The sequence below is a fragment of the Nymphaea colorata genome, chromosome 9 (genome assembly GCF_008831285.2).
Source record: "Nymphaea colorata isolate Beijing-Zhang1983 chromosome 9, ASM883128v2, whole genome shotgun sequence".
Lineage (NCBI taxonomy): Eukaryota > Viridiplantae > Streptophyta > Magnoliopsida > Nymphaeales > Nymphaeaceae > Nymphaea > Nymphaea colorata.
The window spans coordinates 3,078,043-3,090,146 of NC_045146.1; the positions used below are offsets into that span (position 1 = coordinate 3,078,043).

General features: G+C 38.3%; 1 protein-coding gene and 1 long non-coding RNA gene across 2 annotated transcripts; both read right to left on the reverse strand.

Annotated features, from left to right (window-relative positions):
• Window positions 1–237: 237 nt before the first annotated feature.
• LOC116260566 (ubiquitin-conjugating enzyme E2 36-like) lies at window positions 238–11,026 on the reverse strand. The gene is made up of 8 exons (XM_031639022.2): window positions 10,895–11,026; window positions 10,682–10,709; window positions 9,266–9,352; window positions 4,303–4,361; window positions 1,989–2,030; window positions 1,831–1,904; window positions 1,641–1,738; window positions 238–545 (listed from the first exon to the last, which is right to left on the reverse strand). The coding sequence occupies exons 1-8, from the start codon at window positions 10,928–10,930 to the stop codon at window positions 508–510; spliced, it is 462 nt and encodes a 153-aa protein (XP_031494882.1). The 5' UTR covers window positions 10,931–11,026; the 3' UTR covers window positions 238–507.
• On the reverse strand, window positions 5,380–9,259 carry LOC126410381 (uncharacterized). Its single transcript, XR_007574272.1, has 3 exons — window positions 6,070–9,259; window positions 5,673–5,952; window positions 5,380–5,581 (listed from the first exon to the last, which is right to left on the reverse strand). It is a non-coding gene; the product is annotated as an uncharacterized LOC126410381 (long non-coding RNA).
• Window positions 11,027–12,104: the final 1,078 nt, after the last annotated feature.

Consider the following 12,104-nt stretch of genomic DNA (forward strand, 5'->3'; position numbering starts at 1 on the left):
TACAACATAATTTGATATTTTGCTTTGTACAACAAAAATGGGTTTCTATTTCCTCCACTTGTCAGAATGACTTTAGGAGAAGGAAAGAAAGTAAAGGCGCCAATAGACTGTTATCGTCGAGAAATTGATGGTTCCAACAACCCCCTTCCCCCCAATCTGCATGCAACAAATACCTCAAGGCAAATTGCATGAACGAAAAAGAAAGAGAGAGAGAGAGAGAGAGAGACTGACATATAGTTTGATTGAAAGAAAATGAAATATAGAAGCAAGCTAAGTATCATCATTCACCAGGAAAAGGAGAAACTACAAACACCTGACCAGAACATACAGATCCCCTGTCCCCATTAAGGAAAGGGAGGATCAAATTAAGCTGAGTAACATTTCGAGAGGGTTAACCTTGACAGTTCCAACAGCAGCAATCTTCTGTCATCTATTTTCTACACTTCCCCTCGAACATGAAAATACAACGTAGCAGCCATATTAGAACACCGTCTGCCACATGAACCTTCACGCTCCAGTGGCATACAGGCGAGTCCACTCCTTGGCTGTACAAATGAAAAATTAAGGTGTATGAGCAGCAGTTCTTCTTCCTCATCCTTTTGGTTCTTACTTCTTAGGCAGTCTGTGTTGAGGCAGACTATACATCTTAAAGCTAAGAGACAAACCCACCCACCATAAGTTTTGGTCTCCTTCAAACTTGAGTTTGATAATCTCAGATCTGATATTACCTGAGAACCCTCGGACCCCTTCTTAAGTCAACAGAAAAAATATTGATTTTAAGATATGCCACACAGGTGCAGGGAGCTGGCTCGGATTCAGGTGTGAGTGTGGCATTTTTCAAAAAAACATGGGTCTGGCACAACTAATTAACAAGCTATGATATTTTACCAATGATTCAACAAAAGAGAAAGCAAATTCCCTTAGCCACGCCTGCACCCCCACCCAAGTTGTGCCAACTCACATGCTTTTGAGGAGTTCGTGTTACTTAGATTTTAGCTCAGTCTAAAGATCTGAACCGAGATGCTTAGTTTGATGAACCTTTGTTTATGGTGTGGAGCTCCTACGATATAAGAAAGAGAAGTGTGGCACTCAAACGTGCTCAAGGGTCTCAAATTCAATTCTCCGGGCAGGACAAAAAATCATGACAGGCAAAATGAGGTTAGGCAGCAGATATTGTCTGTTTATGCAGGTGGATACAAATGCACATGTTATATGCATACTTTAGCAAGCTTTCACATGAATATGTCATTATGATACCACGAAGAAAACAGATTACCAGAAAGGTAAACATGGAGGTCAATGTCCCAAATTACAACCACAGGAATCTGCCCAAATGGATTTGATGGTCTTGAATCCAATCCCGCTCTGATTCAAGACCTAAATACCTGAGCTTAATGCAGTTAAGTGTATGATATAGCACAACGACCATTCAGGTCCAACAAGGTTTATACTCTAAATAAAATTGTATTCATAGAAGGTGCAACCTATACAGTTATTTAAGATGATTGGACAGCAAGCACAGCTACATCCAACTTGTACCTTTTTGCTTTGATTGAAGAAAAGAAGTTAGGTAAATTAGCATATCATATAGATGCTTCAGACGAAAGAAAATCAAGAGTGAAATGCAATCAACCAAGTACCTGTTTCTACTGCTTCTGGTTCATTTGTTTTCCAATGCTTAGCAATGTTGTCTGACAATGGATCATCAGGATTAGGAGCACTCAACAATGCCTGAATACTGGGAGGAGAATAAAGAGCCCCATAAATTTCACATTTTACTGTATATGCATGACAATGGTAGCATTGGAAGTACCAGAGGAAGAAAATCACCTCAACAATACTGTTCGTATCTGGAGGGCTGGACTCCATTTGTCTTTCAGGATGTCTAGACATATCCGACCAAGCTGCAACAACAAACCTTGTTACACAAAAACTATATTCAACATATGAACACTTGCATTACCGACATAAGGGAAGAAATTGCTTGCCTTGTCAATATTTGGGTGGTATATCTTGGTAAGGAAGCGAACCTGTTCAAACAGAAATCTCCTCTCAAGAAGTGCAAAGAGATGAAAGCTTGCAAGAAAAGTAATATGAAAGCAGTATATATTTTTCTATATATATTGCAAGAAACCAGAGACAGAGAAAATAAATCAGCGGCAGTCGGATACATTCACAAGGCCAGAGATAAGCCAGAATCTATCATGTTACAGGATAAAATAATTAGTCAACATAAAAAATAGAAATGGATCAGCCAAACATCCAAGCCCCTAAAAACGACTAGTCAGGATTTGTCAGTCTCAGTCACTCCAACTAACAGCCCGTTTGGATGGAAGGGGAGGGAGAGAGAGAGGGAAACGAATGGAAAGAAAGGCCTTTCCTGTGTTTGGATGACTAATCAATAAGGAGGGAAAGGAAAAGCTAATAACTGTGTTTGGATGCAAAGGAAAGGAAAGGATGCAAAGGAAAGGAAAGGAAATGGAGGGGAAGGAAATGATTTTTTAATGTAATTTCAATCCCTCCGAAAATAGGGAGATTGGGAGGGGAAGGAAATGATATTTTAATGTAATTCCAATCCCTCCGAAAATGGAGAGATTGGGAGGGAAAGGAATGGACGTTCCTTCCCTTTCCTTTCTTCTCCTTTCCCTCCCCATTCCCTTCCCTTCCCTTTCCTTTCCCTTCCATGCATTTGTTTCCCTCTCTTTCCCTTCATCCAAACATAGCATAAGTGTCTAAAATATAATCAATGAGACAGTAAATAAAATGCTAAACGTAACAAAAGACATAAATAAAGTATGACGTGAATCCACTACACATACATATACACATAAATACATACCTTTTGTCACAAATACGTACTTAGGATAATATTGGCAAGGTTTGTCTCAGGTATTTTTTAAGAAAGTTGTTTTTCTCAATAAAATTTCAGGAAACATCTCAGGCAGATTTTAAAAAATGAAAAAACCTAAAATCAGAGAGAAATAAAACAAATGAGAAACTAATAATTGCAAAAAAGGGAAAAAACAGATAAAAATCACAAAATTTTCATTTTTGCAGAGATTTTCAAAATCTCGTAAGGTTTTCCCATTTTTTTATGTTACTTGTTTTTCTTGTAAATATCACGAGATTTTTAAAAATCTCGTGGTATCTGTGGCAGTAACACACACACACACACACACACACACACACACATATATATATATATATATATATATATATATATATATAAGTTAAGTAGAAAAAATGAAAACAAAAACAGGTAGAGTTTGGATCAACAATATTTTCTAAAGCTATTTCCTAGAAAAGTCTAGAAAAGAAAAAAAAATGCAACTTGCCTAACATAAGGACTAGTTGATCAATGACTAATCCTTGACTTGCCACCCAATGGTTGACTAGTCAGTAAACTAGTAGATGGGTTGACAAACAATATCCTAAAAACACGATCTAAGACTCTAATCTGATTCATGTTGTATATCCAATCAAGATTATCCAGTGCAGGATAAAAGAATTCATAAGACAGCACCCTTAGTAACTGCACAGACCAATGATGGAAAGAGATCAACAGCAATTGAAAAGTTCACTTTGCAATTATTTATATTGTTTTTCTTCCAACATAACCATGACACTCTCAAAATTTTCACGTATGAAACACTATTAGAGTATGAGAAAATCATCTTTTAAATCTTTTTTACATCATTTTCACTTACTGTACATCCTCAACCACCATAGAAAAAAAAAATTCACCATCTCACTGTACTGCAACTCCAGCAAAAGAAATCTCCCACCCCTATCACCACCTACATACTCTCTTCAGCGATTTTCCTTCACAGTTATGTTCTTGGAAGCATCATCAGACTTTTTCCAGCAAATATTCTTACAAGGACAGGATTAGGAAATAAGGATCCCCATTACATTCAATGGTGTTTGACAACTCCATTTTTATCGAAATTATCACCTTAGCTCAGATAGATAATTTCTCCTCCTATCAAATTAAACTCACACAAGTTGTCACATCCATCTATAGTTTATCCATTTATTGGTGCATAAAGATTCCACTTTCATCACAATTGCCAACCTGATGTCTGAACCAGAGATTCTCCCAAAACCAAATTGGCTGGAGGTATGGATCTATTTATATAATCAATAAGCAACCAAACTTCCCCTTAAGATTGGGGATATTCCAGCTTTCATACAGCTACAAAGCATCACCAGTCTTCAAGGCTTGAAACCTCAACCAAATGAAAAAGAAAAGATAAAGCATAGAAGGACACTAGATATAGACTATTTGATATATATTCATACCTTTGGAGCAGCCATTGGGTACTCTTCTGGCAAGAATAACTCCAACTTGAAAACACCACCTGAGCAATAAAGTATGTATAAATCAAGTCAATTTGGCAGAGACATATTCCATGAGCATGTGGGAAAGATAAAAAAAAACACTAGTGACTTGATAAATCTTTTGTAAGCCAATTTTAGATCCTAGTTGCATTTGGATTAGTAGTTGACTCCTGACCCAGTCCCTTGGTGATCCAAGATGAATTGGGTGATTTCCCAATCAACTAGCAAGGTTTGTCACCTATGTTGCGGCAACCACCTAGGCGAGCACATATGACAGGCAAGATTGTAGTCATGCAACAGCCAAATCATTAAAAAAGGAATTCTCATGACACTATTCTGTCCAAAAGAAACTGTAATATCAAGACAATAATGCTAGAATACTTTCAAATTAAATCAAAACTTTTTAACTCACTCATACTTGAGAGTTAAGAAAAGAAAAATAGCTTGAGGGTTAGCCACTTAGGCAGCCGTCTAGAAACAATATCACTCCACTAGCCAATCCAGGCACCACACTTGTGCCTAGAGAGCTTATCGATGTGATCCTGCCTAGGCCTCATCTGCACCACAAGCTTGGGTCTGAATCATGGTCCAGGACCTTGGCTTCAAGCAACTTATAAAACTTACAATGCGAGGCATACTATTCTATCCAAAAGAAACTGCAATATCAAGACAATAATGCTAAAATACTTTCAAATTAAATCATAACTTTTTAACTCACTCATACTTAAGACTTAAGAAAAGAAAAATAGCTTGAGGGTTAGCCACTTAGGCAGCCGTCTAGAAACAGTATTACTCCACTAGCAAATCCAGGCACCACACTTGTGCCTAGGGAGTTTATTGATGTGATCCTGCCTAGGCCTCATCTGCACCAGAAGCTTGGGTCTGAATCATGGTCTAGGACCTTGGCTTCAAGCAACTCATAAAACCTACAATGCGAGACATACTGACATACTATTCTATCCAAAAGAAACTGCAATATCAAGACAATAATGCTAGAATACTTTCAAATTAAATCATAACTTTTTAACTCACTCATACTTAAGAGTTAAGAAAAGAAAAATAGCTTGAAGGTTAGCCACTTAGGCAGCCGTCTAGAAACAATATTACTCCACTAGCCAATCCAGGCACCACCCCTGTGCCTAGGGAGCTTATTGATGTGATCCTGCCTAGGCCTCATCTGCACCACAAGCTTAGGTCTGAATCATGGTCCAGGACCTTGGCTTCAAGCAACTCATAAAACCTACAATGTGAGACATAGGATGTGAATCACGATTAATCAAAACCTAGTTCAGCACATGGAGCATTTCGGTTCTCAAAACTCCCTGCCATACCTGGTCCATCTCACCTCAGCCTGTCATGATGCCATCCAGTCCAGCCACTCAAGTGTGCCACTGGTTTTGGAAGAGAAATTCACCATGCATACAGCAAGGACCATGAATTTCATTTCCGCATCAATTCAAGTCATAAGTTTCGATTAGAGCCATGTCAAATCATTGGCTCATGTGCATGGGCCGTATGGGCCATCATTTACAACTATACATGAGAAAGGGAATTGCAAGTTTTCATGAGGACCTCGAGTTGCCACAAGGATCTGATCATGAAGTCTGCAGCCTCTTGCACATCTAATGGTGATGAGCAGCCACTAGAGACAAACATATGAAGACGAAAGATAGGTCACACCTGGAATCCAAAAGAACAAAGGCAAACCAAAGAGGATACCATACTCACCATGAGATGGTCGAAATTATTGACTTTCCTAACAGGGATCATCTCGCAAAGCAGGACAAAGTGGAAAAAGGGCAACCTGCGGCATGTGCGGCTCCATAATTGGTTCATTCAAATTGCTGTCCTAGAAGTTAAGTTTCCATTAGCAGATTTGATTTAGATTTAAATGGTTTTGATTTGTGGACATAGCTAGGAAGTTCAAATTTGCTCTCTTTATGTTCAAGTTTAAGTTGAATGTTAGCCTATAAAAAAGAATTGTACAACAAAATGCAATTAGTACTTGTTTGACCAAAAATTCAATGCTTTGATCCATACCAAAAAGGTGAGGACTCATCAGGACTATAGGCCACCAAGATGTGGCGGTACCAATGCCGATGAAACTGAGCAAAGTCGAGGCGGACGGAGATCACCGGGGTGGAGCACGGTCCGCGAAATCAGATGAATGGCATCGAAGATTGGAAATAAAAATTTTGTTTAGTTAATCCTTTGTATGCCTGTGCACCTCCCTACCTTGTCACAATTCCAGTAGGAAATGTGCACAGTCATCCATGCCTACTGCTTATTGACCAACATTTCATACATCATGAGCACCCAGTGGGCAAGAATCAAAAAGAGCCTCAGCGCGTCCCCGATCACATGTCAGGCTCTCTTGTAAGCTTCCTGAGGCTAGTTTCCACTTAGCCAATTGTCCAATTAACAATTCCGACAAAGTGAAGCATTGCCCATTCTCAAGGTTTTACACTCCCATCATGACCACCATTCACAACTATTTTTTATGCATTCATCCACCTCTAAAATCAAGCAAACCAGGAAAACTGTCTGCTGCTCTTGTGTGGGGCTCACGTTTCTCCAGCCATCCAGATGCTCATGCCTCTCACACCAAGCAATGCATTTAGCTATGTGTGTGAGAGGCTAGAGAATTAGATAGATAGATAGATATATGAGTCCTTGAATGGTGTCTCTTAACCTTTTTATACACTCAGGGACATCAGATCTGAGCTGTTTGATCTAGAATCAGATGGCTTAGATCACCCATCTCTCTCTCTCCCTCTCCTTCGCTCTCCCAATACCTCTCCTTCCTCCCTCTCTCTTGCTCACAATCTCTCTTGCAAGAGGGGAGCCACTGGGGCTCCCCCTTACGTCTAACCATCATGGGTGGAGGAACGGAGGAGCCCTGGCAGCTCCTTCCCTGCTGTCAATCGGATGGCCCAGACTTGACATCCCCAGATGTCTATAAAATGCTTGTCATTATATATATATATATATATATATATATATATATATATTCAAAAGCATTAACGGATCACGCTATTATACAAATTAAACTACCAAAATGTGGACACATCAATTCATTGAATGTTCAAAGTACAACTTAAGTTCAGAACGAACTCACATAGAAAAACATATTCAGTATTAATCAAAATACGATCAAATTAACCACATAAAACAGATTTATTTTAATTGAAATAATCTTCAAAACAAGCCACGTGATCATAAAAAAAATCCGCAATCCACCTAGAACCTTATATATAAAGGACTGATGCATTGTTGCCTTGAATTTTTTTATTTTAATTTTATCATGATATATATATATATATAGGGGGAGAGAGAGATGCAGACTATGTTCCATGCCTAGAGAGAGAGGATACCTTCGATCAGCAGAGAGATAGAGAGGGAGGGGTTGAGGGTGGCAAAAACTTGAACCAATCCTTTTCACTTTTTTCTTAAATTTGTGGACTTGGATGAAGTTGACTGGGCCCCAGTTTCTTAATTGTCCATACAAAAATATTTGTAATGCACACCAAATTGGATCAAAGAAGTCCAGTGCAACTCACTACACCCAATTTATTTTACCTTGGTTTTCCAGTGCACCCAAAACCGCAACAAGTCAACCTGGGTGAGGTAGTTACTTTGCTAGGTTCATGTCACTTAGGATAAAGTCTTACAGCCAGGAGGTGCAACAGTGTGATCATGTGGTTTGCTTCTAAAACCTCATCAAATAATCATTCTCTCTCTCTCTCTCTCTCTCCCCCCTCCCTTTATATATATATATATATATATATATATATTAATGTGTCAGCTAGTAGTTCCCAGACAGCATATATATATATATATATATATATTAATGTGTCAGCTAGTAGTTCCCAGACAGCACTTCATGCAGCCAGCTTCACCTTCACTGAAAGATTATGTCACACGGGTGCAGATGCAAGTTCTGGTGCAGCACTTCGGAAAGAGAATTTGAAAAGTCGGATGGTAAGAAAATAAAAAGAAATGAGCTTTTTCAGAAATGATAATAATAAGGAGGTTTAGAAAAAGGTTTGTAAAACCCCCATCCTGCATATGGCTGTCTGCATTCTCCTCTTCTGCCGCCAAATATCTTCTCTTTCCCTCTTATCCACTTCTTCTTACTCCCTACTCCCTCCTTCCTCCTTCCTCCTCCTCCTCTACCTTCCCCTCTGTTTTCTTTTTTTCTTTCTCCCTTTCTTGTTTAGGTGAAGGCTGCACCCATGTCGCAATGATATGTGCCACATCTATGCATCAAAGCAAAAAAAGGTCCATTGATGAATCTGTAAACCTAGATTAATTGGTGAGGTCCATGAGGAAGCTCAAGAAACAAACATAGAAGTTATCTTCTTATGCCACTAGGATAGAAAAGTTTGATTCACACAAGAACTGAATCTTTTCTATTGAAATCAATATATGTAGGCATTTAAACTGTTTGATAATTCTTTCAACACGTCTTTTTCTCTAGCATTGCAGAGAATTTAGGACAAAACATAGGCCCAGGCTGGGAATTTCAAATGACAATGTGTGCATTCAGGCAATCACAAAAGAATAAATCATGTGGGTGACACATTTTTCTTCTATTCCTCAAAGCCTGATGAACAAATGAACTTGGTGCAATTTCAGAAAGTGCAGGAAAAGAAAAGCAAATGGGAAAGAACCCAACAAACAATTAGAAAGCTGAGTCTTCATGAGTTCATTATGTGTCTAAAAAAATGTGGCAACAAATACAACATCAAAAGCTACATTCAAACATGATATGAAGGCCTGTTTCCATAGATGGTGAGGTCTATTTCACCTGCATCTGCAGCATAGACCAAATAAAAACTTTTTTACTGATTGTATGGTCATATAACATAGATATTATAAGGTTGAGATAAAGTCAGTATAATATCACAAATTCCTTGCTTACCTTCATAAGGAGATTGGGTTGGACCAAGGATCATGACATTAAAATATCTCATATTATCTTCCGAAGGAGATGCACTAATCCCAGGTGCTGTATTTACATATTTAAAACAATCAGAACAATACAAACCAGAAGGTGTACTATATGTCACTATTAGGCAAATATCGAAGAAATCATTCAGTATTTCTATATGACTACAACTCAAACAGCATATCAAACAAAATGATCATTTGTACTGATTCCATAAAACGAAAATTTCATGAAATAAAAATAAGAGCAACCACAAAGATAGTGGACAACATATAAAAGGTTCTGTGGCATGGAATGGGGAAGAAATTCAAGCTAGCATAAATTGCAAAAGAAAAGAAAACCAGGGAAAATCAACACAGGTTAAGCAGTTGTGGTGGGCTAGCATTTCTAAATATTCTTGTGAACATTGCCGCACAGTCACGACTATCACAACCTCCCAATAAACTCAATCAATGATCTCAAGGTCTGGACACCGTCCTACAAACCAAATTACCACAAGCCATACCTAAATCTGTTCTTGTAAGAGAAACAGGCTCTTGCCATCAAGCAGAATATCTTCTTATAGCAAAGCAAGCTGGGTTTCTGATAGCCCATGGTGCCTGATAGCCCATGGTGCAGCATAAGCATCGAAACACAAGGGATTGCACTTATTAAAGAAGTCCATGTTTTCATTAATGTAGGAGAATATGCATTATTATGTTACAATAACTTGGAGACTATTTCGTATTTGGAGAAAAGCGTATCCAGTGAAACATAAGCCATCACAAGCTCCTTATCCAGTATCTATTTCAAGGCAGGAAGATTAGTTACAAGTCAAGTTGCATATTCAACAGCTACAAGAAACAAAAAGGAACATATCCAGTTCCAAATTGTTTCATTGTCATAACTTGTCAAAGTCAAATCCACTCATAAAGAAGTAAAGGACTATTGAACAACAATTGCAGTACATTTACAATATGTTCAATTTGGTATCAACTTGCCATCATGGTTACGGACAATGTTAGTAGTTATTAATTCATCAATGTATCTTTACCAACATATGCCTTTTCGTGCAATTGCCACAATAGTTAAAACAGATGGCGCAGAGTCTAAAAATGGCAGTCCAATAAAGACATTGAGAAGCGAAGCGTGCGCGTGTGTGTTGATCGAGAGAGGGAGAGAGATTAACTTGCAGCACGATCCAAACATAATCAATCAATAAACAAGTTCCACGAGACAAATAAATGCACAAATAATAAATAAACAACTTGACCAGGAGAATCAACTGGAGGAGGTCGGAAAAGCATAAGAAGAAAAGATCGGCATGGATCCTATTTCTGCAATGAAGAGTATAACCCAAAAACAACAAGGCAAACGAAGAAGACCATCAATAAAAGCACACAACGATACCTGGCTCGCTGAGAAGACGCTGAGTTTCCTGCAAAGGAAACCAAAAAAAAAAACAGATTAGAAAGGAACTCGAACCTCAAAATCCAATCTAGAGGCCGAAGTAATCACAGGATCGGCGGGGAATCGAACATGACAAGATGGAACTTCGCAAACCAATCAAACGACACAAGACAAAAGAGAAGGAAAGAAGAGATCGAGGCATAACATATTCACCTTGATGATCCTTCGAGGTAAGTTGCTATTCGCCATCGAGAGAGAGAGAGAGATGAGACCGCTCTTACGATGCAGGAGGATAGTAAAGAAACGGAAAATCCTTTTAACTGGGCTGCTCAACTAAAAGACACCGACTTTTGTACCTTATTATTGAATACCTCTGCTTGGTTGTACCGGTATGTGCTACTTGGTCGGAATAAAAAGCAAAGTTAAAAACGATTTAACGAAAAGATCGATCTGGTAACATGTTCACGATTACTAATTTAACACCTGTTTAACTTTAAGTAGAGCTGGCCGACTCGAGCTCACCCAAGAAAGCTCGGCTTGTGCTTAACTTGTTTATAAACGAGCTGAGTTCGAGCTTACAAATACACTCAAAATGATAAATGAGTCGAGTTTGAGTTTTAGGAACTATACTTGTTTATATTCGATTTGACTCGCAAACCGGTACTCTATATTATACTGCCAAAACCGGTTCACTAGTTTTAACTTTCAGAGTAAAAACAAATTTTCACAAGTTACACGAGTTACATGAGTTAACACTTATACAAGTTAAACGAGTTAATGCACATATGGGTTAATGTCGAACGAGTTAAGTCTAAACGACTTAAACGAGTCGAGTTCGAGCTCCAATTTGTGTAGTTGAGTTGATCTCGAGCTTGCTGTAAAAAGCTCGACTGGAGTTTGAGCCGAGCTCGCACTCAAGTTTTTTGAGCCGAGTTGAGCTGGAGCTGGCCAAGCTCCGGCTCGTCTCGGCTCGTGGCAGCCCTAGGTTCAAGTTATCTTATTAAAAATATTGATTTTTTTACTATAAACTTTAGAATGTTCTAAGAGCTGCAATTTTTATAATTAAATTAAAATAATTAATTTAATATATTCCCTTTTCTATGTTTCACTTGTATACCTGCACTCACTCGTATTTAAATTTATTTCAAGTTAAAAAAGTCCAGGCCCTTGTTTTGGATTGATCAGCCTAAGTTGATCATCCTAATGTCATATCGCTTTGTCATAATATGATAAGCTACATTGTTTGGTCTGCAAACTTCTTGGTGAGGAATTTTCTCCTAGTTGTATGCTTGACTTGTTCGAGCTGTAATGCTTCTTTGTAAGAAAAGTTGTAAAATTGTTGTCATATGGAATCTGGTTTGGCTTGCATAAAGAGATTGTGGTTTTAGGTTGTTATCCAAACACCCCCTCAACCTCTAAGGGA